The sequence below is a fragment of the Salmo salar genome, chromosome ssa07 (assembly GCF_905237065.1).
Source record: "Salmo salar chromosome ssa07, Ssal_v3.1, whole genome shotgun sequence".
Lineage (NCBI taxonomy): Eukaryota > Metazoa > Chordata > Actinopteri > Salmoniformes > Salmonidae > Salmo > Salmo salar.
The window spans coordinates 28,752,651-28,778,067 of NC_059448.1; the positions used below are offsets into that span (position 1 = coordinate 28,752,651).

General features: G+C 41.6%; 2 protein-coding genes across 15 annotated transcripts in view; one reads left to right on the forward strand and one right to left on the reverse strand.

Annotated features, from left to right (window-relative positions):
- The window catches only part of LOC106608929 (CD99 molecule-like 2), a 29,033-nt gene extending 21,117 nt beyond the window's left edge, over positions 1–7,916 (forward strand). For 8 of the 9 annotated variants that reach the window (XM_014207160.2, XM_014207161.2, XM_014207164.2 and 5 more), the window contains one exon: positions 836–7,916. In XM_014207160.2, the coding sequence (XP_014062635.1) occupies positions 836–897 (62 nt within the window). In that variant the 3' untranslated portion in view covers positions 898–7,916. The remainder of the gene's footprint in view (positions 1–835) is intronic. The other variant, XM_014207162.2, reaches the window with a different exon arrangement.
- Positions 7,917–9,672: 1,756 nt separating this feature from the next.
- Positions 9,673–23,691, reverse strand: LOC106608928 (myotubularin-related protein 1). 6 transcript variants are annotated; one of them, XM_014207156.2, is made up of 18 exons: positions 23,343–23,691; positions 21,917–22,019; positions 21,720–21,746; positions 21,274–21,297; positions 18,977–19,052; positions 18,628–18,722; positions 18,381–18,488; positions 17,929–18,030; positions 17,683–17,766; positions 15,058–15,207; positions 14,529–14,717; positions 13,881–14,066; positions 13,597–13,755; positions 13,088–13,135; positions 12,874–12,966; positions 12,533–12,646; positions 12,214–12,390; positions 9,673–11,953 (listed from the first exon to the last, which is right to left on the reverse strand). In XM_014207156.2, the coding sequence occupies exons 1-18, from the start codon at positions 23,465–23,467 to the stop codon at positions 11,780–11,782; spliced, it is 2,034 nt and encodes a 677-aa protein (XP_014062631.2). In that variant the 5' UTR covers positions 23,468–23,691; the 3' UTR covers positions 9,673–11,779. The 6 variants fall into 6 exon arrangements, with proteins under 6 accessions (XP_014062631.2, XP_014062633.2, XP_045577808.1 ...); XM_014207158.2 differs by lacking the exon at positions 21,274–21,297; XM_045721852.1 differs by lacking the exon at positions 23,343–23,691 and having other exon boundaries at positions 18,981–19,052.
- Positions 23,692–25,417: the final 1,726 nt, after the last annotated feature.

Here is a 25,417-nt window from a genome sequence, read left to right on the forward strand (position 1 = left end):
CACTGTTGACGTTGAGACTGGTGTTTTTCGGGTACTATTTAATGAAGCTGCCAGTTGAGGACTTGTGAGGCGTCTGTTTCTCAAACTAGACACTCTAATGTACTTGTCCTCTTGCTCAGTTGTGCACCGGGGCCACTCCTCTTTCTATTCTGGTTAGCCAGTTTGCGCAGTTCTGTGAAGGGAGTAGTACACAGCGTTGTACGAGATCTTCAGTTTCTTGGCATTTTCTTGCATTCCTTCATTTCTCAGAACAAGAATAGATGGACGAGTTTCAGAAGAAAGTTCTTTGTTTCTGGACATTTTGAACCTGTAATCAAACCCACAAATGCTGCTGCTCCAGATACTCAACTAGTCTAAACAAGGCCAGTTTTATTGCTTCTTTAATTAGCACAACAGTTTTCTGTGTGTAGACCTGTCTGTAGACCTGCAGATCTGTCTGTAGACCTGTGCTAACATAATTGCAAAAGGGTTTTCTAATGATCAATTAGCCTTTTAAAATGATAAACTTGGATTAGCTAACACAACGTGCCATTGGAAGTCAGGAGTGATGGTTGCTGATAATGGGCCTCTGTACACCTATGTAGATATTCCATATAAAATCTGCCGTTTCCAGCTACAATAGTTATTTACGACATTAACAATGTCTACACTGTATTTCTGATCAATTTGATGTTATTTTAACGGACAAAAAAAATGTGCTTTTCTTTCATAAACAAGTACATTTCTAAGTGACCCCAAACTTTTGAACGGTGGTGCATATATATATATAAAAAAGTTGCCGTTTGGGATCAGGATTATAACCATCAGTTTCATCTCTCCTCTCTTTCACCAACAGTTCAACAGACTCTTCTGGAGCCCCCCAATGCTGAGCCCCCTAGTGAGGAGAACGCTGTCTAACATCCCCCCGTTCTGCCTCGTCCCCCCGACCTACACACACGCACAAACAAAGAGGGCATGACAACACACACTTACATGCTCCCACCGTATGAAATATCTCTCTCCACCTGACACACACCAACACACACACACCACTTTTGAATGATAGTGCCCCCCCCCCCTTATACCTGGCTATACAGAGATCGGCAAAGTCTGTTTGTCATGTAGCGTTCCATTGGCGGCCATGTTGACGCTGCCAACTTGCATGACATTTTAAGGTCAGAATGTCATTGTGACATAACTTGGTGCCAACATGGAGGGCAGTTTGCCGACCTCTGTAGACCTACCCCTGCCAAACTATGTGTAAATATAATTTTAATTTATTTGAACTGTTTTGAATACCACTAATATGCCTGTTTACTATATGATTATGTAGGAGATGTTAACCTGATCCCGGATCAGTTTGAGTTTGACAATGATAGTCAGAGGACTTGCTAAACTAAAACACATACAGATCTCGGACCAGGCTTCCATCTTGGTATTTCCTGAAGAGATAGTATAGGACATAGTATAGCCCACATACTTGTCCCGTAACTCTGTTTATCCAATCAAAAAGCTTATCTAATCGACACAAGCCCTATGATTGGTGTGGATTTGTTTGCTTAAGCATATTAAAAAGAAGTGATTTGAACTGTTTAACTGTTGACGCTAGAAATCAAACGTCGATTGATATCCGACCTGCACTTTCTATCTATTGGATTGCCTTCAATATTAGTTGAATTGGTTGAATTCAATTGGTTGTACGTATATCCCTCGTGTGATTTTGTACCATTTCTACCTTCATTGTATATACTCGTCTTGTCCTACAGACACAAAGCGTTTTGCAGTGGTTACTTACACAGGTTCATGTATAAAAGCTGCATTTTTATAGCCTTGATGCCAGTCTGTTTGTGCTTTTTAGGCACGTCCTTGTCACTCATTGTAATGCTAGCATTTTTATAGTGTTGATTTTGAGGATGGGGAAAAAATGAAGCAATTTGAACAACTTATTTGTTACCTACTAACCCCAGAGCTGCTGCTTATTGTCCATCATATAATTTGTGCTTTTTAAAGACACTGAAGAGAAAATAGTCTCTTTTCCAATATCCTTAATAGCATACTACTTAGGGAACGAACCAGTAGGGAATGAACCAGTGTATTGGGTCCTAGCATTCTAAGTAGTATTCCAGTATGGACATCGGAGGGTACACAAAGGCTCTGTTCCAATATCCACACTAGCACACTACTTAAGCTGCGTTTATACTGTCAGTCCAATTCTGATATTTTGCCCAATTATTGACAAAATATCTGATCTGATTAGTCAAAATACCAATTAGTGGCAAAAGATCAGAATTGGGATGCCTGTGTAAATGTAGCCTTAGGGAACGAGCCTGTGTATGAGGTCTTAGCATTCAAAGTAGTATGCTAGTATGGATATTGTAGCGTAGCCTTTAAGTCTACTTGTGTGGAAACGTGTTTGTGATGAAGATACTAATACTACTCTTTGTACGTTGTATATCTATTTTGTCTTATTGAGATAATGCCAGTGCTAGAGAAAGTTAAGTAAATGTGAAATCGAAGCCTAGTTGAGCTTTAAAACCTCTTGATATTGAAGTAACATAATGGTCGCGTTCCAGGCCAACTACAATGCAGACGTTGCAGATATTCCAAGGCATCAACCAATAGTTGCGTGCCACATCATCGACTTGGCAGTCAGGCATCAGGTTGCTATATCATAATGTGGTTAGCTGATGTGTTAAAGTCTTATCCAAGCATTGTGAGATCTGGAAGGCGTCTGCAATGTAGTCATTCTGTAACGCGCCCAGTGGCTATATAGAAAATGGAAGTTTGTTTTTGTAACAAAGTCATTTATGGCTAAGTATAGACTTCTGAAGTCCTTCAGATTTAGCTCTTTGCTATATGAAAGCATAGTTAGTTATTAGTCTTAGGTTCTTTGGGTAGTCTTTATACTAGGTGTTGCTTTGCTGCAGTCAGTTGCTTGTTTGGATGATTGGGATCAATTCCATCTCAAACCAGCCAATTCGGGAAGGGATTTCAAATTCCATTTCAAGAATTGAGAAAATGCACAAGAATTTATAAAAATCCTTAATTGAAAAACAATGGCACATTTCAGTTCATGAATTGGGATTTGAAATCACTCCCTTGAATTGACTTAATTGAAATGGAATTGGCCCCAATCCTGGGTTAGGAGACTAGTAGTGAAAGTGAAGCTTGTAAATTGCGGTGTGAGTATACCTCTGTGTTTTTACTATTACTTGTTGTATGAGCATATTCCTTGATATTACGGTGTGTCCCGATGATCTATACACTCGTTCCTAAGTGTGTTTTTGCTAGAAAATAATTGCGTCTCTGCACCCCCACTCTTTCTACACTAACGTTTCCTAGAGTGGGTTTTGTCTTAACTTCTTAGCTCAAGTTATAACATTTATTTTAGATATAGAAGAACATTTGTTTCCAAGTGACTTTTATTCCAGAAATGAAAACCTTTTTAGTATGAATCTAAAATGGCCCCCTATTCCCTTTGTAGTGCACTACTATATAGGGAAGAGGATGGGATTTGGGATGTAGTCCTACTGTATGCTGCACCCTGTTCTGTTTGGCTCTCTTGTTGCCTTGGAAACGCAGCTCTAGAACCACTCCTGTGACGTTCCAGCACTCTCCCTACCTGTAGTAACTCACTGTCCCTAACAACTGCGCCAGGATCATTTGTATCATCTTACTTATAATGGGTAAGGTAACGATTTAGGTCGGAGGAACTGTTGTTAACCCGTTAAAAATACGGACGGAATATCCCGAAAAACACATTTCAGTTCAAGGCATTCAGTTGTACAACTGACTTAGGTATCCCCCTTTCCCTTTCTTTTCCATTCATTTTCAATCCTTCTAATTAATTCTAATCTATGACATAATAAAGGACCGTAGTATTGCGGAATACAACACAGGACAATACAACTGGCCAAAAATTATATTTCACAAAGGTTAAAAGGTCCAATGCAGCAGTTTATTATCTCAATATCAAATAATTTCTGGTTAACAATTGAGTACCTTACTAGCTAGGTTTCCATCCAATTGGTGATTTTCTTGCAAATATGCTAACGTCCACATGAAAACATTATGCACATTCTCCCACCAGAGATGTTTCCACCAAATTGACTTGTTGCAGATAAAAGGCTGTGTGTGATGACGTGGTGCACATGAAAATACCTTTTTGCGGTTAAATTCCCATGTACCGAATAAAGAAATCCAAGTTACTGTAAATGGGTTTCCATCGCATTTTCAACTCTATTGATGGTTTTCACCAAAGAAATTGCATTATATAGCGCGTGCCCACTCTGGTATTGGCATGTGCGCGCTAGCCAATAGCTTGCAGATAACTTTGCGGGTATAGCCTACATTATAAGATTATTATGGACAAACGGCAGCCAAGCATCGATGATCATGTCACCAGAATAAGACCCTATATATTTATTGGAAAGGAGCATCAAGCTCACCACCCTGTGAAGTTCATCCTAATTTATTTCATCTGTAGCCTAATGAACTGCATGCTTTCCCGACGAGTCGTAGTGGGACGACCACACAACATGTCATCGTGTGACTCCCATGTTTACTTCGATATGATGGTTATTATATCAATATTTGCGCATTAAAGCATTTCCACCAACATTTCTTGCATAATTATTTTTACAAACACAAAAAGATCCCACCATGTCTAGCGCATTTTGTTTTGTCGACATTTGAAAAGTTTACCGGCAAATTTTATGTTTCCATCAGACATGTTTTATTTGATGTACTTTACGCGCATAAAACTTTTGGATGGAAACCTGTTTATTGTGATTGGTTTCAATTAAAATAGTCAAAAGGAAACAAAATTAGCCATTTCTCAAGCAAGAATTTTGGTAGGAATGTCTGGGAGTGGTCTGAGTGGGGAGGGGAAAGCTGATGTCATCAGGCAGGCCAAAACTCCATCCCAACAAAACAGGACAACATTTCAGCTGGCCTTTTCAAACAGCTCTTACACTAAAAGGGCATTATCATCATTTTCACAATTTCACAGTATTATTCTAACCTTACAGTGGAAATATATATAAAACACAAGGAAAATCACGTTTTTGACTGCACTGGGCCTAACTAAGGGGCAGTGAGTAACTGGAGAACTGTAGTTAACACTTTCCTCTCCTGTCACCCAGATTCAGGTGTGCATTGCTAACCTCTCTCCTATGACACTGCTGTAGTAGTTATGGTGCTTCTCTATGCCTTATAACCTGCTAGCTCATGCTGGGTCCCCCAGTACTAACCACATAGATCTAGAATCAATAGAATGGACAACGTTTTCTCCGAGCATTTGGGATTGTTCTGTATGTAAACCCAAGACACTCCATTTAATATGCTACGTTACATTTCATATGGTATGTATTCATTTGTGGATGTCCTTCATCCATTTCATGATATGTTACGAATTGCGATGCGTCCAATATGTTACAAATTGCAATTCGTACAATATGTTACGAATTTGCATGGCGTACAATATGTTACAAATTCCAATTTGTTGTTGCTAATGTTAGCTAGCTGGCTAAATAGGGGTTAAGGTTAGGGATAGGAGTTAGGTTAAAGAGTTAAGGTTAGGGTTACGGGAAGGGTTAGCTAACATGCTAAGAAGTTGCTAATTAGCTTAAAATGCTAAAGTTGTCCGTGATGAGATTTGAACACAACCTTTGGGTTGCTAGATGTTCGCGTTATACCAAATGTAGCATCATACTAATTTCAGTGTATGGATTTGCATTTACTATGTTACGTCTAGTCTATGAGACCAGTCTGGAACGGAACATTCATTGGCTAGAATGGATAGAATTTTCTCAGTGTTCTACACATGCAACAATGGTGTGGGAACTAGAGATGATATTTCTATGGGAACTACCAATTGAATTCTGTGGTCTAAGGGCATGTGTCCATTCTATGCATTCTATTTCTATGTCTAAAACACCCCAGTGACTGAGATCTGTGCTTACACACAAAAAAACAACAACGAATGTTAAACGAATGTAATCTTTCTCTTAACTCAGATGCGACAGCGCCTACCGCGGTGCTTTTCGCTCGTAGCAAAGATGTTTAAAAACCCACCAAAGATGTAGCATTGATGGATTTTCAGATTTTCAGATATTGGATCTTAGTGTTGTGCTTTGGGTTGAATGTTTCACTTTATAACTGCCACTAAATAGTAGAGGAAGGCACCCCCTTTCTTTTTACTACTGCTTGCGAGGTAGTTTTGGGCACAACCAAAAAGAAAACATGTGAAGACATTCGATTCTGGACCAATTGAATGTTTAGGAGTGTCTTCCACATGATAACAACATCACATAGCTACATAAAAATCCCCAAAATAAAATTACATAGAAATTCCTCACAAATATTCACTTTTTTAAACGTGGATTGAGACTGTTAGGGCGAAGAATCCCACCATCCCGTCATAGACTTGTTATAGGCATGGTAGACATAAGAGAATTTGATTTGAAGAGCACAGAGTTGTGTGAGTCAGAATTGCCTGTGAGATGATTATCTTTTGGTACTATGGTGTACTCTCATGGTATGGTGTACTCTTGTGGTACTATGCTATACTATGTTGTACTATGGTTTTGAATGGTATTATTGTGCCTCTTGGATGCAGTATGGATAATTTGCCTCTTTTGGAAATTAGATCATGTAAAGTTTTCGAAGACGTAAGGAAACGTATATACAGTAGTGTACGAGTCAATGAACTAGGAGACGTTGCCCAGTAGTTTGCAGTCCTAAGGCTTCAACGTTTCCCTTGGTTTCTATGGTTTACGATAACTGGGAACTAAAGGTAACAGACATAATAGCAGTTGGATCACCTTAAATCTAGGGGCTCCTCTACTACACATACGACGGTATGGGCTATAATGGAACTGTACAAAAATACAATGCATGTTTTGGGATATTTAGCAGTAGTCTTTGGAAGTTTTCCCTCATTGGGTTTGCATTGAGAAAGCCTGGGCGCCAGTATGTTTCTGCTCTCTTGCCAACTCCTTATGACTTAACGCATGACAGCAATGGTGCTGGCAAGAGCACAAACAGATCTGGGACCAGGCTAGCATTGGTAGGCTTGGTCTGATGATAATGTATTTGGATCAGGAGTAGTAGTTGGTGGTTGAATGTGAAGGTATGTATGAACTGGCAGTGAAGTCCAGGATGAGAACAAGAAGGATCGGACCGGTATGATGTCATAATAGAAACCTGGAAGTACGCAAGAGTGCCAAGTTTTCCTATCCAGTTCCATTCACTGGTGGCTCTGTTCAAAAGTAGTGCACTAATATCTAGGAAATAGGGTGTTCTTTGAGACAGTTCAATTTGGTTCCAGTGCAGATATACTTCATTAAGAATGATTTATTACACAACTGTCTCATTCTTCTTTATCTCATTCTAGAGTGAAGTCATCCAGTCGTTGCACTAGCTGTCACTCCAACCCCACTGTCCAGTTAGAAGTAAGAACGCAGGGCTATTATGACATCACAATGTAAACAATGTATTCCAACTGTAGCATTCACTTCAGATATGTACTAACAATATGGCCTTCTGCATGCATAGAATCCACGCCTGATTCACTAGTGCCTGTCAACTGAACACACACACACACACACACACACACACACACACAATTTACGCACGCACGCACGTACATATGTATGCACAATCACACACAAAACACACATTTTACATGTATGCACACACACACAGTCAATGAAGGCCACTGGTTTGCTAACTAACAATGAGCATCTGAATGTTGGACAATCTTGGATAAATCTTATACTAACAACAGAAATGTGATGATTCCTACTGAGGCTTTCTATACTGCTGTAGTTCTATACTATATCTCACTGCTGTCTCTCACTCTCACTGGCAATACATTATGGAACAACATTCATCAATCAATGAAACCCAATAAAATAATTTGAAAAGAAAAGAAACCCCAAGACTCTGGACTCTGCTTTCATTTTTTATATCTGTGGAATGTCTGAAGGTTTTTATTGATAATGGCTCAAACACTGGACTGGGAGCAAGTCTGTTTCTGTTCTTGCCAACTCCATTGCTGTCGTCAAGACAAACAGTTTGGTGTGACAGGGAGTAGGCATGATAACACAAACAGACAGGCACTAAGGCTAGCTCATATACAGATATGACATGTTTCCGAGGGGGTTGGGATTCATTTAGAGTATTCACAGAAGCACCAAAGCATAATACCAAATGCTTGACATGTTAGATGACTGAAAAAAAAACACCTGGTAAAATACAGAATGCTAACAAATCTGTGAGCAGCAATGAACGGGGTTCACAGGATGACAGGAAAGACATAAGATCAGTTGGATAACAAAGCAATCACTCCATCATGTAGGACAGGGTTCCCCATCTGGTGGCCCGCAGGCTGAATTTGACCCACAGGTGATTTTATTTGGTCCCCCAAGTTTTCTGAGCAAAATGTTTTATTTAATTTTTTATTGTTGGACATAAAAAAACACCAAATCAGCTCCAAGTGATTTTAATAATGGAAATCTGTTCCAAAGATATGTGTTGCGTAGAAACCCGAAGTGGGTGGCCAGCAGAGATAGATGGGATGGGCTGAGGGAAGCTGAGGGGTGGGATGTGGAATTGGATACAAGTGGGAGTGGAGTTGCTGTGTGGGAGATAGAATGATGGTCAAAGATAAAAGTAAAAAATAAAAACCCATTAAAAAGTACATTTGAATGACACTGAGGGGCAGTGTTTTTACAACTAATGTCGGTTTGCCTGAGGATGATGCCGTGCAGGTGTTTGTACACGCACACACACACACACACACACACTCATTCAAATAAACGCATACAAGAACACACATATACATGTAATAGTGCCAGACATGCACACAAACATATACAGTAGGCATTGCTGTTATGATTTTAGTTGTCCTTGATGTCCTTTGTTTTAAATTTATTATTTTGTTTTATTATTTTAGCATTATTTTTGCTGTTTTCTTCTGTCTTTTCCTTTTTTCTCTTTAGTTCATTCTCTTGGTTGTTGGTGCATTGGGGGGTTCTCGGGAGTGGGGAATGGAATTAGTTGTATTTTTAATTGTACATTTTTCTTCCTGTGGGGGCTGTGGGAGGGGTCTCGAATGGTTGAGGGACAGCTATTGGGGAGCTGTGGGGGGGGATCTTGGAGGCTTTGGGTTCATGTTTTTTGGCCTGGTGGTAGATCGGTCAACATGCCATTGAGCAGGGCATTGACCTGGATGCTTCTGTGTGTCGCTCTGAATGGCAATCTGTTGGATGACTGGTATGATGTAGTTGTTGAGTGGCTTCACTGCAAGTATATTGTATGTTTAGAATATTCAATAAAGAAAAAAAGAATATAGTTTCCTTGTTTAAAATATTAATACCAAATTCAGACATGAATACCAAAATAGCGACAAGTTTCAAGTTGATAGGCCACTGTGAAGTTTTGACCAATTCCTTAGCTTTTCTCAAACTATGGGCCTACATTCAATTTGGTCTCATATGATACCAATTTGGTGTCATATAGTTCAGGAGAAGAAGATTAAGTATTTTTAGCATATTACCATATGTGCTAATAATATTTCTCAAACTCTTTAGGGACTATTGTGATGAGTACAAATACCAAATTGAGTTTATCAGAGAAGATCTATGATTATTTTATGCATTACCATTATATAGTCAAAAAAGTAAATTGTTAATAGTTTCCTTTTTTTATTATTTCAATGCCAAACTAAAACATTTCCAGTTGATTCCAGGCCATTGTGGAGTGGATTTACAAAGGATATAGACAGGTCAAATCAAATTTCCTGATTTATCAATAACTCAGCCATCTCTTTAGCTCAGGGGTGTCAAACTCATTACAGAGAGGGCCGAGTGGCTGTAGATTTTTGGTTTTTCCTTTCAATGAAGACCACCAGGTTCCTTAATAAAGGGAAAGGGGGATACCTAGTCAGTTGTCCAACAATGTATTCAACTGAAATGTGTCTTCCGCATTTAACCCAACCCATCTGAATCAGAGGTGTGTTGGGGCTGCCTTCATCGACAGCCACGTCTTCGGCGCCCAGGGAACAGTGGGTTAAGCGCCTTGCTCACCGGCAGAACGACAGATTTTTACCTTGTGAGCTCGGGATTCCATCCAGCAACCTTTCGATTACTGGCCCAACGCTCTAACCACTAGACTACCTGCCGGCCCTTAATTAGTGACCTTAATTCATCAATCAAGTACAAGGGTGGAGCGAAAACCTGCCGACACTCAGCCCTCCGTGGAATGAGTTTGACACAATGTACTTTTTGGTGTTATTTGTACATTTTCAAGATGGAGTCAAATCTATCCTGACCTTATGGGTCCTTGAAGCAAATGTGTTCACCTACATACAATGTTTCAAGTCTCTAGGTCAAACGGGGCGACGGATATGAGGGCGTAAGTGAGACTGCTTATAACAGCACCACCTATAGGCCAATTGATGCCATTTAAAAAAAATAAATTTACATGCCAAGTTACTCATGGCCTCTAGGTTCTGTGTGCCAAAATAGAAAATATTTTACCAATCTATTCTTAAGTTATTTGACCATGTCAACCCAAAAAATAACTAAGAGGGAAAACAATAGGTTATAATAATTGGAAAATTAACAAATACATATCACATTTACCACAGAAGAGTTCAAGGAAGTTGCAGCACGGTAATGAGAACATAAGCTTGACACAGGAAACAGTGGTTATAATCATAACACAGGAAACAGTTATAACCACCATAATACAGTAGGAACCATACATAATGTCGAAGACATTATTAAGGTTAGTTAGGCTTAAATGATATTGATCTAATCCTCAAGGAAAAGGATATGGGTATCATAGGATATCAGTATTGCTGCTGTGTGTCTTCAAAGCCACAGAGGGGATATGAGCTCAGACCACATCACCATTGATTAACATCAGCAGAGGGCAAGGAGAGCATCTTGGTATGGTAACCTAAAATGAGGATTTGGCATCACCACAATGAAAGAAAAGTCACAAATAACGAGTACAAGACATAATACAGATCATATGAATATCACCATTGCATAGAAATGAAACGCACATCGGATTAAAAAAAAAGATCTAAAAATGCGGAGTAAAAAAAACAAGTGCACAGAGACTTTCAATGGAAGGTGTCAATAGGAACACAACATGCACAAAGGCAATCCTCCAGTCAGGGCACATTAAACGGACGGACAGGAAGAGGGGGCACATTATATTACAGAGTAATCGTTATGGCTGGATCATGTTAAGTTAGTACAGAGAGATAGAGATCTTATTCAGACTACACTCCAAATGGCACCCTATTCCCTACATAGTGCACTACTTTTGACCTGGCCCTATAGGGAATAGGCTGCCATTGAGTTGATATGACATACTTATTAATACATGCTTACTGGAATGTGGCAGTTAAGAAGTGCTGTTGATAGTTTAGAAATATGAATTCAATTCAATTCAATTAGAAACTGTTGTCATTCGTAAAGAGTATACTACTTTTGGTAGGTAGAAATATATTAGTTACATCTATTTACATTTACACTTTCAACGTTTGACAAAATATTATGGTGCATTTCTCTCAATACTGTAATATTTACTTCAACAATTTCATTACCCTATATCTTTTCTCTTATTTGAATACAACCAAGAACGAAACTTTGCTACAAGTGTGTACTTGTTTTCTATGATAAAAACACTTGATGTGAAAAACTAGGGGAATAGAAAGACAAACGTGTTGGAAGGGGTATGTGTGTGTGTGTAAGACGGTGGTGTGTGTGTGTGTGTGTGTTCAGACGGTGGTGTGTAGGGGCGTGCCCCCGCTGTGTGACGGTGATGATGTGTGTTCTGATGAAGAGGAAAGAGAGCCGTGTGATGAAGATGCTTCTCTCTGTAACTCTTCAACCTTCCTCTGTAACTCAGCTTTCAGGAACAACAACTCCTTCAGGTTCTGGTGCACTGGCATCTGATGGGGAGAGATACATAGTTAGTAAGATATACACAAACATACAACGCATTTGGAAAGTATTCAGACCCCTTCGCTTTTTCCACATTTTGTTACGTTATTCTAAAATATATATATTTTTAAAATCTAGTTTTTCTAAATAGTATATAGTACGATTAGTACACAGTAAGCAATTTATGTAAGTTTATGCAAGACAGATTTCAGACACCACACACTTTTCCTTCCTTCAACAAGGACACTACCACTCCCAACACCCCTACCTGCGGCCTCATACGGGGGTTCCATCGCACGTAATACCCGGTCCACAGCTCCAGGTGTCTAACACTAGCCAGAGGGTACAGGACGTGGTGCTCATAGTCCACATAGAACGGGTTGGTGAAGTCCTCCGGTTGACTGTTGATATAGGACCATAAAGAGACCGTCTTAGTCTGGACTTCCTGTGGAGGAAGAAGGAAGAAGAAGAGACGGACAGATGGGCAGGAGTCAATTAACATTCCATAGACAGTTTTACTGTAAGAGACCAGTTGAGAACTGTAACTCTCAGCCTCCCACCCCCGCCGGTGAAGAAATGACACTTACATTGGCGACTCTCTCCTGTTCGCTGTTGTAGAGGAACGTTCCAAAGAGACAGCTGTAGAGGTGGTCCAGAATGGTGATCAGGAACAACTCATTGAACTCAAATGCTGCAGGGAACTTGGAACAAATAAAGAGACAGAAAGACAGATTGAGTATAACTACACAATTACCTTGTGTGTGTGTGTGTGTGTGTGTGTGTGTGTGTGTGTGTGTGTGTGTGTGTGTGTAGCAGGGAAATCTCACCAGATGTGTGTCTACATGTACGTACTGTGTGTGTCTATATGTGTGTGTTTGTGTCTGTCTGTGCGTTTGTGCGTCTCTATGTGTGTGTGTGTAACACCCACCTGCCGGGTCATCTGCCAGACACAGTCGATAAATTGGATGAAGAGAGGTGATCTCTCCGAGTTGGCATGGTTCTCATCCCCATGGCCCACACGCTGAGAAACACCCACACAGGTTATTAAAACACACACACACACACACACACACACACCACACACACATATCTTTAAGAAAACACACAAGAAACCACGCGGACACCACACACACTCCTCTCACCGCGGCGAACTTGTGTCCGAAGCTGAGCCACTCCTTCTCCAGCAGCACCTGAGAAGACACACCTCTTATACTTTACTCATAACACAAATGACGACCGAGACAAAGGTTTCCCTTCCTCACTCACCACAGTCTGCTCTCCCTCTCTCTTCCCTTCCTTCCCCCTTTCCCACCCTTCTTCTCACCTGGAAACCGCTGAGGGTGCTGTAGTGGTCGTCCCCTCTCCATCCCTTAAACTTTCTCTTCCTCCCACCCTCCCACCGTCTCCCCCTTCTCTCCCATCCCTCCTACTCACCTGAAAGCCCCTGAGGGTGCGGTAGTGGCTGTCCCCTCTTCATCACTTACCCTCTCTCTTGCTCCCACCCTCCCTCTCCCCTTTCCCCTTCTCTCCCATCCTTCTTACTCACCTGGAAGCCCCTGAGGGTACGGTAGTGGCTGTCCCCTCTTCATCACTTACCCTCTCTCTTGCTCCCACCCTCCCTCTCCCCTTCTCTCCCATCCTTCTTACTCACCTGGAAGCCCCTGAGGGTGCGGTAGTGGCTGTCCAGCATCAGCATGGCCAGAGAGGTGAGCTGGGCTGTCCGGTCCCACCCATCACTACAGTGGACCACCACAGAGGTTTTACCAGACTCCAGCTTGTCAGCTATACGCACTGCACCCGCAAGGAGGACCTGGGGGGGGGGTATGTAAGGACTTGTGAATGTGTTGTGTGCGTATCCATCTCTCTCCATTGAGCCAGTGTGTGTGTGTATGCGCGTGTGAGCAAAAGAGAGAGAGAGAGAGAAAGAGTCCTCACCCGCATGTACTCTAGCCAGTGTGTCTGGTCGACTGCAGAGTGCCAGCGAGCGTCATCTGTACTAGGGTAGACCACTTCCTTCAGTTTCCTCAATGACTCCCTCATCACGTGGATGTTGGGGATCTCCAGGAAGTTGAGTTCTACGTTGGGATAGAAACTCTCACTCTCATAACCACCATCCTTAGCCTAGAGGGAGAGAGGGATGGAAAGGGAATTTAGCAGAGTGAAAAAAGGAGGAGGGGCAAAAAGAGAAACAGAAGAGAAAATGTTAAGGGAGTAAAGAAGAGCGAGAAGAGGGAAAAAAAAGACGATTGAAAAAGGGAGAGGGTAGGAGAGAGATAAGAGAGGAATGAAGCAGCAGGTGAGGAAGAGATGGAAACAGACATGATGTAATCAATAGCCCTTGGAGAGCTGGTGGTGTGACATAAGAGTAACCTCACAAACAGGCAGACACAGTTACAGGACATTCACCAAAAATGCTCAAACACCGTACATACCAGACATTTACCATACCATCACTTTACGGTCACCATAAAACACATAGTGATATAGAACATAGCTGAGATTCAAGTCACACTCAGCTTGAACACCAATGCTTGCATCACGGTCTCCAGTTGACTACATCGGCCTTAGATTGTAATAGATCACCTTGTTGTTGTCTGCCACGCTGCTCTGTCGGGCGTCAAATATGGTGAGTTTGTGAGACTGTGCGTTAGCATCCATGATGGTCTGGAGGTATCTTTCGTCCTCCTTACAGCGCCGGTCAGAGGGTCCCACTAAAGGCTGACTGCTACGGACTATAGTGGCCTGGCTCTCCGGGTGGATCCATGACAATACCTAAAGAAGAGGACGGAGAGAGAGAACAAGCGAGAGAGCGAGGAAGGAAGGAAGAAAGGAAGGAGAGTTAGCTGGCTGCTAAGGACTATAGTGGCCTGGCTCTCTGGGTGGATTTATGGTAAACACCTAGCGGGGTACAAGGTAAGTTTCGGCATAATTTTGAAGATAACTTTGGAGGAAACTTTCAAAATAACAGCACATTTAAACATGTACACAAAGCTAGCACCAACAGGTACAACATTTGTTTATATATATATATATATATATATATATATATATATATATATATCGTTTTTATTTTTTTTATACACATACCATCCCCACACATCCCCAGACGTACCGGTATGCGGTGTCTGGCCCTGAAGGCCACAACTCGTTTGAGGTCGTCGTCCTTGATGCTAGTGGGGATGACCAGCAGGGCAGGGTAGGTGTCACACACCTCATAACTACTGTTCATCTTACTGATGGTCCAACTCTCGTTGGGAAGACCCTGGTGTGGGAAGAGCAGGAATACAATAACTCCTTAATGTACTGAAGAACAGTTCATTTATCAGTTCTTTAACTACAGCATTGTTTAAGACTATTTTCTGATTGGCAAGAAGGGCATTCTAGAAATGGGCATTAAAAACAGATATACGGGACAGTTGGATGTCTCTAGGACAGATACACTGCACACGCAAGACCATCCTTGCTACAAAGTTACAGAAAGCTAAACCAACAACCACACAAACGGATATTGGATACATTGTAAACGCAGGTCGAACGAGGAAAAACGTAGCTAGCTAGCTAGCATTCATTTGTTTTTGCAGAGACATCTGCACCTAACGTGGCGAGTAATGGGATGAACATGAATTTCCCCGGCCCTTCAATGTTGCAGTCATGACGCAAGTGGCGCTATGCTGTCAAATCCTCCCACATATTTGTAGTTTGACCAGCGGTTTTCAGCAACTGATATTGTTGAATTCAATTGTCACAACGTTTCCTAGCAACAAACTATTTAGCTAGCTTCTAGCCTACTGTTTGATATGCAATGTGAATGATATCCTCGTAATGAACAAAGTCCTGACAAGAAGACACTGAGCATTGCGCTGTGATTGGCTCAGTGTTCTGTCACTCAAGGGGACAGCGTCACCGCCAAGTCTAAGGGTAGAGCAAAACAATTCTAGCCCCTTGGGTGCTGTCATAGTTACATTAGAAGTGCCCATCCAAGAAGGCTCAAAGTTATTGGCCACAGATAAAATGACATCAAATCACATATCTACAGTAGCTTTGATTGGACTGATCATGTCAACATCGTACCTTCAAATCTTAGCTAGCAGTCATCATCATGAATCAACACTACTGGCAAATCCTTTTGAATCCTTGTCATATGAAGAGAAATGTTAGATAAAACATATCGGTGCTCATCGGCCATAAACATTACACAACAAGTTGGAAATTGCAAATTCAACAATGAGTGGTTTGGAAGGAATCAGTGTGGCTAACTGCAAGCATTGCAAAACAATCATTAGCCTGCTATTCAGTGGAGTAGCTATATGGTCCAAAGTCTAAGATTAAGGGTCTCTTAGTTTAAAATGATAAACATTCAACATTGGCCATGCGGTCAATGAAGCATGATTTGTGCCGCGCTCAAAAGAACTGTTAACTCGGAACTGCAAAATCTGACTTTAGTGAGTTCAAGATAACTGGAAACTCGGGTAAAACGAGCTACTACTGGGAAAATACGTTTTGAACTTTCATACAACTCGGAATTGTAAACAAGTTTGATGACAGAATTTGCCAACAAAGGGCTGCCGCGCCACCTTCCTGTTCAAGTAAACACAGCACAACACGGTGAGTCCAAAAATGTCTTGTATGCTATTGCATAAATTATTTTATATGTATACTGTAGCTAAGAAAGTAACATTAAGTGTATGTTGTGTAGTAAGCTGTTAGTAGCCCATGTGCTTCACCATAATAATTTGGTCTATTTTCACCTCTTAATTTCGCCTACTGTTCTAACTTGGTGGTGCACATGTAGCCTATAACCTGTTTTAGAGAAATGTAATCATCAAATATTGTAAGAGCTTTCGTTGTCTGCTTATATGCCCCCTTTATTTATCTTACGGTTCTGACTTGGTATACAGGAAGAACACTAGGAATGGCCCATGTTCTGAATTCTGTTGCTGTACATTTCAAAAGTGCTGAACAAATAGTTATATTGACTACGTACATCCTAACTCGCTCATTAATGTCTTAATCGAAATTACGGATTGCCTCTTATCCGCTTGCCGTCCCCTTATGCCATAGTTTGTACATCTCAATTGTCAGTAGAAACCACATTTGTTTAAGCAAGTCAGCCATATCAGCTATGTTTTTTTTAAAGGAAGTAAATGAGGCTGAATTAACTGTTTCGCTGCCAGATGCTGATAGCCAGGTGTAGCAGTGATAAGGTGTTGGGACTGCTGTTGGGACTCTGCTGTTGGGACAGCTTTATGTAGGCCCTAACAGTTTGTGGGCACCGTTTATCACCGTTCTAGTTCAATTAATGTATTGTTTAGTGTTGTGGCTTTGCTGGCATGCATCCCACGTTTTTTTGCCCCACCAAGATTTACATGCTAAAATTGCCACTGGAACTAACAAGCACCAGATTTTGTGGAAAAATTTGAAGTTATGTATTCACAAGTCAGAATGAAAATAGAATTTAAAACATGTTATTTCTTACGGTAAATGTGTGTTTAGTTGTCCATTACTTCCAAAGTAATGTACAGAACGTGTGCATTTATCCATTACATGTACGTTAGTCTTACATGAAACATTTCAAAGGACTTCAAGACTCAAAGCAAATAAATCTCAAGGGATTTCTCTAATTAATAACACAGGATTTCTCCAATTACACAGAAATTTCTGGTTTTCTAATGATGGAAAATCAGGAATATTATTTCTTATGTCATCTGTTCTCTTAGCTAATATCAGCCATGGTTACCTGTCTCTTGTACTCAGATATGGGATCGTACACCTTCCATCCGTCCACAAGAAACTTCTCCTTATACAGGAAGGCAAACAAGGGCTGCAAAGGGATAAAACGGGGAGAGTAAGTGACAGGTCTCAACAAATGAACAAGCAAGGATTTTAACTAAGAACCCAACCCATATTGAGTTACATGCTGGCACCTATCAGAATGCTAGGATCCTTAACTCCCGCCCTGTATTGGTTGATTGACAGTTCTTACCAGGCCATTTGATAGGGGGAAGGTGTGTTTTGTTAGAACCTCCACTATCTCTGGTTGGCTGGCGCCCTCCTTCTTATAGGCAAACCTGGGACTACGCATGTCCTGATTGGGGAGGAGAGAGAGAGAGAGAGAGAGAGAGAGAGAGAGAGAGAGAGAGAGAGAGAGAAAAGGAGAGTTTTTAATAAGTAAAAATCTATGAACACAAATTAAATCAGATATTCCAACAATCCTTAATTCGGAAACCTGTGGGAAAGCACATGCATTTTAACAGAGAATACTACGTGTGTGTAACTCCTGGGTTGTATTCCCTCTTACCTTACAGACTATCCCCATGTCCTATGTGTTCCCTCCACGACTCTGGCCACTGATGGCGGTTGTTATGACTACTTATAACAGCCTTGTGCAGGCTTAATAAACAGGCTTTATAACAGTAGTAGGGTGTGCTTTCTCACCTTACAGACTATCTCCATGCCCTGTGTGTTCTCTCCGTGACTCTGGACACTGATGGTCTCGAGACGACTGATCGCTCCCAGGTTCACATCCAGGATGAACGGAGTATCCTGGGAAAATTGTGGGATGAGAAAGGGACGGGAAATGAGACGGGAACAGGAAGTTTACATATAAAAGTTTTAAATAAAGAATTGGGTGAACAAGGGTCAGCCTTGAGTCAAACTTGAGTGGGTATGTGGGTGCTCTTACCCTCTCTAGGCTGATAAAGTATAGTTTATAGTCGGTGCTGGTGAGGGTTCCTGTCACCAAGCCAGTGAAGGGACAGATGTACATCACATCCTTGGCTGAGGGGACAAACAACAACAAAAACAAACAAACAGAAACATGTCAACAACTAGAGCTCCTGTCATAATAGGCTGAAGACAAGCGAGAGGAAAACAGAAAGGTATAGAAAATGGGAAAATAAGTCCAAATGGAGAAAAAGAGATCTAGAGGGAGAGAGAGGGAGAGGCACACAGAAAAGTAGTGGCTGGATTCGAGAGAGAGAAGGTGAGCGCGAGAGAGAGACAGAAGACAGAGACAAAGAATGGATGCCCACCCACAGCCTTGATGGTCTCTCCCGGAACCAGTGGAACCTCGTCCATCGGGACCTGCTGGGTTCCGTCTCTGAGAGCCTAGAACATAGAACCATAGAACCATCTCAGAGATCTAGAACTCTAAACAGAACATCTGGTTCTAAGCAGAACCATTTCTCACTGTCCGAGCAACAGCTACACAGTCAAAGAGAGGGGGAGGCAGAAGGAGAATGAAACTAAGGTTGTAGGTGGAAGAGAAGGAATGGAGAGAGAGAGGAGGGAAAAGAAAGAGAGCGGAAGCGACAGAGGAATAGACAAGGGGAAAGGGGCAGATAAGGAACAGAGGAGGCCGAAGGGGGCAGGAGAGAGGGATGGAGGGAGTGCTGGACAGAGAGCGAAACTTGCCAAAGCGTGGGGGGGAAGCTCAGAGTCACTATCGCCTTGGTAACAATGTCCCCTTTCCGTAAAGTCCTGGACCAAGATGGGAGGCAAGGCAAGCGTGGAAGCAGAGAGAAAGAGAGAGCGAAGGGAAGAGTTAATTCTCTTACAGTTGCACGTTATCGTGAGAGAACAAGAGAGAAAATGAGAGAGAGAACGAGCGAGAAAGAGAGAATGCAGAAATGGCAGAGTGGTTGATAAAAGGGTCTTTGAGGCTTAGAAGGTCACAGAGACCGGACATGAGCATTAAGTGGGTGAAGCACTGTGGAGAAATTAGAATCAGTAGAGTTCTAACAGGAAGTGAAGGGAGCAAAGCCGCGACCTCACTATGGGAAAAAAAGTGATGTAATCAACGGCTAATGTTTAGTATATTGCAAATCAGTCTGACAGTACTTTTGACAGCATTTCAATATGTAGGAAGTATGGTTTGAAATGACAAATGCATCAAAAATGGTATAGAGAAGTTGAGAAGATCATCAGTTAATGAGTTTGTAGGATCTTCTGTGTATAAAAGAACATCATCATTAGCCTGGTTTCCATCCAATTGGCAACAGATTTTAATGAGAAAATTCTAAAATCTGCATAAAACAATATGTACATTTTCCCACCAGAGAGGTGCTTACACCAAATTGACTTGTTTAACTAGGCAAGTCAGTTAAGAACAAATTCTTATTTACAATGACGGCCTACCCCGGCCAAACCCTAACCCGGAGGACGCTGGGCCAATTGTGCGCCGCCCTATGGGACTCCCAATCACATCCGGTTGTGATACAGCCTGGAATCAAACCAGGGTCTGTAGTGACGCCTCTAGCATTGAGATGCAGTGCTTTAGACTGCTGCGCCACTCGGGAGCCCACTAAATTCCACTGATGGTTTTGTCACACAAATTGTTGCGTTATATAGCGAGTGTGTCCTCTCTGGTATTGGCACGTGTGCTCTAGCCAACAGCTCACAGATACAGGGCGGGTATAGCCTACTTCACGATGAGATTATTATGGACAGAAAAGCGAGATTCTTTTTATTTGTCAAACGGCAAATAGTTATTGGAAAGGAGCATCAAGCTCATCACTGTGCACTTTCACCACCCTGTGAAGAAACTTATTTCATCTGCAGCCTAATAAACTGCACGCTTTCACAAGTCGTAGTGGGAGGACCACAACACATTATCTTGTGACTCCAAGTTCACTTCGATACGACGGTTATTATATCAATATATGCGCATAAAGGCGATTCCACACATAACACATTTTACAGACACAAAAAGATTTTGTTGACATTTGGAAAGTTAAGCGACAAATTTGCTGTTTCCATCAGGCCTGTCGTGACATTTTTTTATCCGGCATTTACCTTACTGTAATAATAAGGTTGGATGGAAACCTGGTTATTGATTCTATTATTTTTTCCCCCCAGTTTGACTTACAAAAGAGAGAGCCACATTTGTAGGAAGTAAACAGAAACTGCTCTGTTTATTACAACTACTGACGAAACCAGGGTTCCATGAATGAAGCACAATGAAAAAAAAAATATTTCGGACTTTCTCTCGCGACAAATCAGACGAGCCCACACGGGGTCGCGACCTCTGGTTTAGGAAACGCTGGCCTTGACCTTGAAGGCTGTTGACCCCGCAGTATCTTTATCCTTGAAAGTAATAGCTACAGGTACAAACAGCATGACAGCTCCTACGCGAAACTACTACACAGACAACTAGCTGACCACCATAAAAATAGCAGTAGAACATCACAAATAAACAATATATAGGTAATCACAAAGAAACACACTGTGCTGTATTTTACACACTCCTTGACAGGTTGTCAAGTACTAAGATAACTCAACAAATGTTAAAAAGGCTGTTGGGTGGACGCCACCAGTCTTCAAATCTTACCCTGAGAACAGGCCTCTTGGACACCTGTGGGTTACAGACAACCGCACACACCGAGTTACTACACACACAACCACACTCTCCGGGATAACACTCACATACACAAAACACACAGAGCTAAAGGATAGGCCTGGAAGACCCCTGAACAGTGGTGTATCACCGGAAGCCAAAGCAGCAACAGACGGCGAGAGAAGAATTGACACGCTGAATACAAAAGCTAGAACCTCAATTCAGAAACAGATTAAAATAATGCTTTCTGAACGGTGCAGAGAGAGAGACAGACAAAAGGTTGACTGTGGCCTTTGCAAAAAGAATGACATTGCATGACTGAGTCAATTGCTATAGAAAAGACTCAGCATAGGAACACTACCCAAATCACTCTACACAGGGTACATAGAGCGTGTAAGCACACACACAAGCAACACTGCTGCTGCTATGGTTAGCCTTACCCTTGGGAGATCTGTCCTTCTCCCAACCTGTCAGTCAGAAAACACAGGTTATGACGTGTGTGTCTGAACCTGTTACTGTGTGTGCATTCGTGTGTGTTGTCATAAGCCTGCTATTACAAACAGCAAGTGTGTGTGTGTGTGTGTATCAGTGCTTGTGCGTGCGACCGTGTGTGATCAACCACGCGTGTTTCCCCCACCTTGAAGTCTCTGGATGCAGTGTCTGGGGTTATGGATGATATCTGGCTGGAGATGGTAGCTGCTATCAGCTGCTTACACCACTCCACATGAGAACCTGTAGGACTGGGCGAGGGATGAAGGGAGAGGGGGGTGAGAGAAACAGACACACGAAGGTATATAGGGGATATACAGAAAGACAGAGAGAGAGAGAGAGAGAGAGAGAGAGAGACAGACAGACAGATAGACAAAGGAATATGGGGGATATACAGAAAGAGAATGAGAGACATGAGGGAGAGGGGAATAGGCAGAGAGAGTTCAAAGGAGAGAGGGACAAGGGGACACAAAAACAAAGAGACAGAGGGGGACAGAGGGCTCAATAGTGGTTTCAAGGGAGGGAGAAAGAGAGCAATGTTTAAGAGATACCAGAGGTAGGCAGTCAGTCACGCACAGTAGTAGGCTACATCACATTAAAAAAGCCTGTTTGCAACATCTGGGCAAAAATAGGTCGCGGTTAGGCTGATTCCTGCTGGGCAAAGCCCTGCTTTATAACAGGGGCGTGTTCACTTGGCACAGATTAGTGATGGGCATTCCGAGTCTTTTCGGTGAGCCGGCTCATTTGGCTCCCAAACGGCTCTTTATTCAAAATGCTTAAAAAAACGACCTAGAACAATTTTTTTTTTTTTTTTACTAATCTCCAATGTGAAGCCCAAAAGTCTGCCATTATGTCAGCTCGTGAAATGCGCATTCAAATACATTTTTAACTGTCCAAATATGGAATATTACGTTTTTCTTAACGCACTGCAAAAAAGAGCGTGGACCAGATTGACTTGCTCTCCCCACTATTTATTGTTTATGCAGTGAGGATTCATCCTCATTCTTTTGTAACGTATCTGTACAAAATCTTTTGCGCTCAAAAAGCAGTGTGCAAAATCAGGGAGCCAAATGAACGGCTCTTTCACCGATGCGATTCAGTTCCCGGACCCATTACTGGCACAAATCCCTACGCCCATCTGGCGCTCTCGTTGTCGAATGACGAAATACATAAGAGACACAGTAGCGTACTGTGAATTTACTGCATGTTACAGCACAATGAAACGCTTTGAAGATCAAACGTTAAACTCGTTGAAAATAACACTAACAACATATGTCAAACAAGTACCTAAATGCATGCAGGCAGGCTATTGCCTACGAAAGAGCAAGTCACCTTTCTACAACTATAGGCCTATACACGACACCGCCCAAGAGCCAATACACAAACATAACTAACGCTGTAGTAACATTCTAAACGTTTAGTAACAACACATGACAAGCAATGTCAAACAACTGCAGCCTACGAAAGGGAAATTCGCTTTTATATTTATACTGCCCAGTGCAAAATAATCACAACAGTGTAACTAGTAACACTGTAACAGTTTTGTAGCGAGACCGGAAAAGCTATATATTCACCTGTCCAACGTCTCCACGCTAGCCTGTGTCGATCCAGAGTTGGCCAGCGTTCGTGGCTTGTTGTTTCGATTCGGTACTCCCGGCAGCGCAGGGTTATCTCCTCCTCCAACCGACTGCTTTTCCATTTTAGTCTTCACTCAATCCCGTTTCCTTCCCGTTAGATGACGGATCAAATATGCTTCCTTTCTGAATGTCGACAAATCTGTGTCGCGGCAACGTGTTTAAGAATTGACGTTGTTTTATACCGATGAGACGGACTCTTTCCGCTAGCTAGCTCACAGCACGGGAGAGAATACGGATGTTCGCTAGCTTCCGAGTCTCATTCTGTAATGAAATAGAGCCGGTGTGCTTATTTTGCAGACTTGATGAAGCAGTCAGTGAGCTCAACCCTGGTGCAGGACAGCACACACCTTGCCCAGGCGAACCATTAAGATCACCCAAAATGCTCACATCCTTACTAACCAGCCTCAGCAACACTTAGATTGAGGATAAATTTGAGGCCTGCTTCCAATATATGGTTATTACATTGTTAGTGTTCCTGCAAATGTAGGTCACAAGAGGCCTACTACATGTTGCCTATTGTAATTAACGACTGACTGAGGGCAAATGGCATCAACCAGCCTCATCAGCAACAGACGCCTAGACAGGAAAATGTAAAAGGGTGTAGGGATTTTATAGTAAGCCTGGAAAATTAATAGCCTAGATCATAAGGATGTTACTACAACATATAGCCTGATGTAGCACTGGGGGGATATTAAACATATTGATCACTTGAAAGGTCACTGGGTCGTTCCAGGAAATCAGTCCCATTTCGGTAATGTAAGTTTATTTCACATAATTTAACATTCGGTTATATAGAGCAGAGAATTTTCCTATCTCAAGAGGTTAAATAAAAAATGGCTATATTAAAGTGCTAAATAAAGTAAAAGGGTTGACGATTTCATCTTAATTCATCCAAAAATCCCCATGTGAGAGGAGAAATGGAAGCTTATTGTGTGCAACATGGAGGGGCAAGCATAGTTTTCTACCATAAAACACCAGAAGTTTGCCAGAAAGAGTAGAACCAGCTTATCTGCATTTACAATGTGATTGTTGTTCAACGTTTCTTTTGAAAATAATATTTAGAAATGAATAGTTTCACCATAATAAAATTAGCGTTCAGTTCACATTACAGGGTTGACCTTAAAATGGGACAGTTTTTGTAAAAAAAATGTTTTACCTTGAAATCAAATCACATCACTAATGGCTGTCAATTTACCACCACAAACCGATGCTGGCGCTAAGACCGCACTCAACGAGCTGTATAAGGCCATAAGCAAACAAGAAAATGCTCAACCAGAGGCGGCGCTCCTAGTGGGACTTTAAAGCAGGGAAACTTAAATCAGTTTTACCTAATTTCTACCAGCATGTTACATGTACAACCAGAGTAAAAAAAAAAAAACTCTAGACCACCTTTACCCCAAACACAGAGACGTGCACAAAGCTCTCCCTCGCCCTCCATTTGGCAAATCTGACCATAACTCTATCCTCCTAATTCCTGCTTAAAACCTCTTAAGGATCGGACCCTTTTTTTCAAATTTTCGCCTAAAATGACATACCCAAATCTAACTGCCTGAAGCAAGGATATGCATATTCTTGATACCATTTGAAAGGAAACACTTTGAAGTTATTGGAAAAGTGAAATTAATGTAGGAGAATATAACACATTAGATCTGGTAAAATATATTTTTTTAATAAAAAAAAATCTACAAAAAACTAATTTAAAATCATCTTTGAAATGCAAGACAAAGGCCACAATGTATTATTCCAGCTTAAGCGCAAATTTAGATTTTGGCCACTAGAAGGCCGTGAACCATTGCATTTCTGTTCTAAATGTTGTATCAAGTCCGCCCAAATGTGCCTAATTGGTTTATTAATACATTTTCAAGTTCATAATTGTGCACTCTCAAACAATAGCATGGTATTCTTTCACTGTAATAGCTACTGTAAATTGGACAGTGCAGTTAGATTAACAAGAATTTAAGCTTTCTGCCCAAATCAGATATATCTATGACCTGGGAAATGTTCTTGTTACT

Bases quoted from the DNA above. Each gene is read 5' to 3' on its own strand.
- LOC106608928 (XM_014207156.2), bottom strand. From the start codon at position 23,467: ATGGAAAAGCAGTCGGTTGGAGGAGGAGATAACCCTGCGCTGCCGGGA. The intron at 22,020-23,342 runs GTGAATATATAG...TCCCTCGCCCAG, and splicing joins AGCGTGGAGACGTTGGACAG to TCCTACAGGTTCTCATGTGG. The intron at 12,391-12,532 runs GTAAGTGTCATT...CTTCCTCCACAG, and splicing joins AACAGGAGAGAGTCGCCAAT to GAAGTCCAGACTAAGACGGT.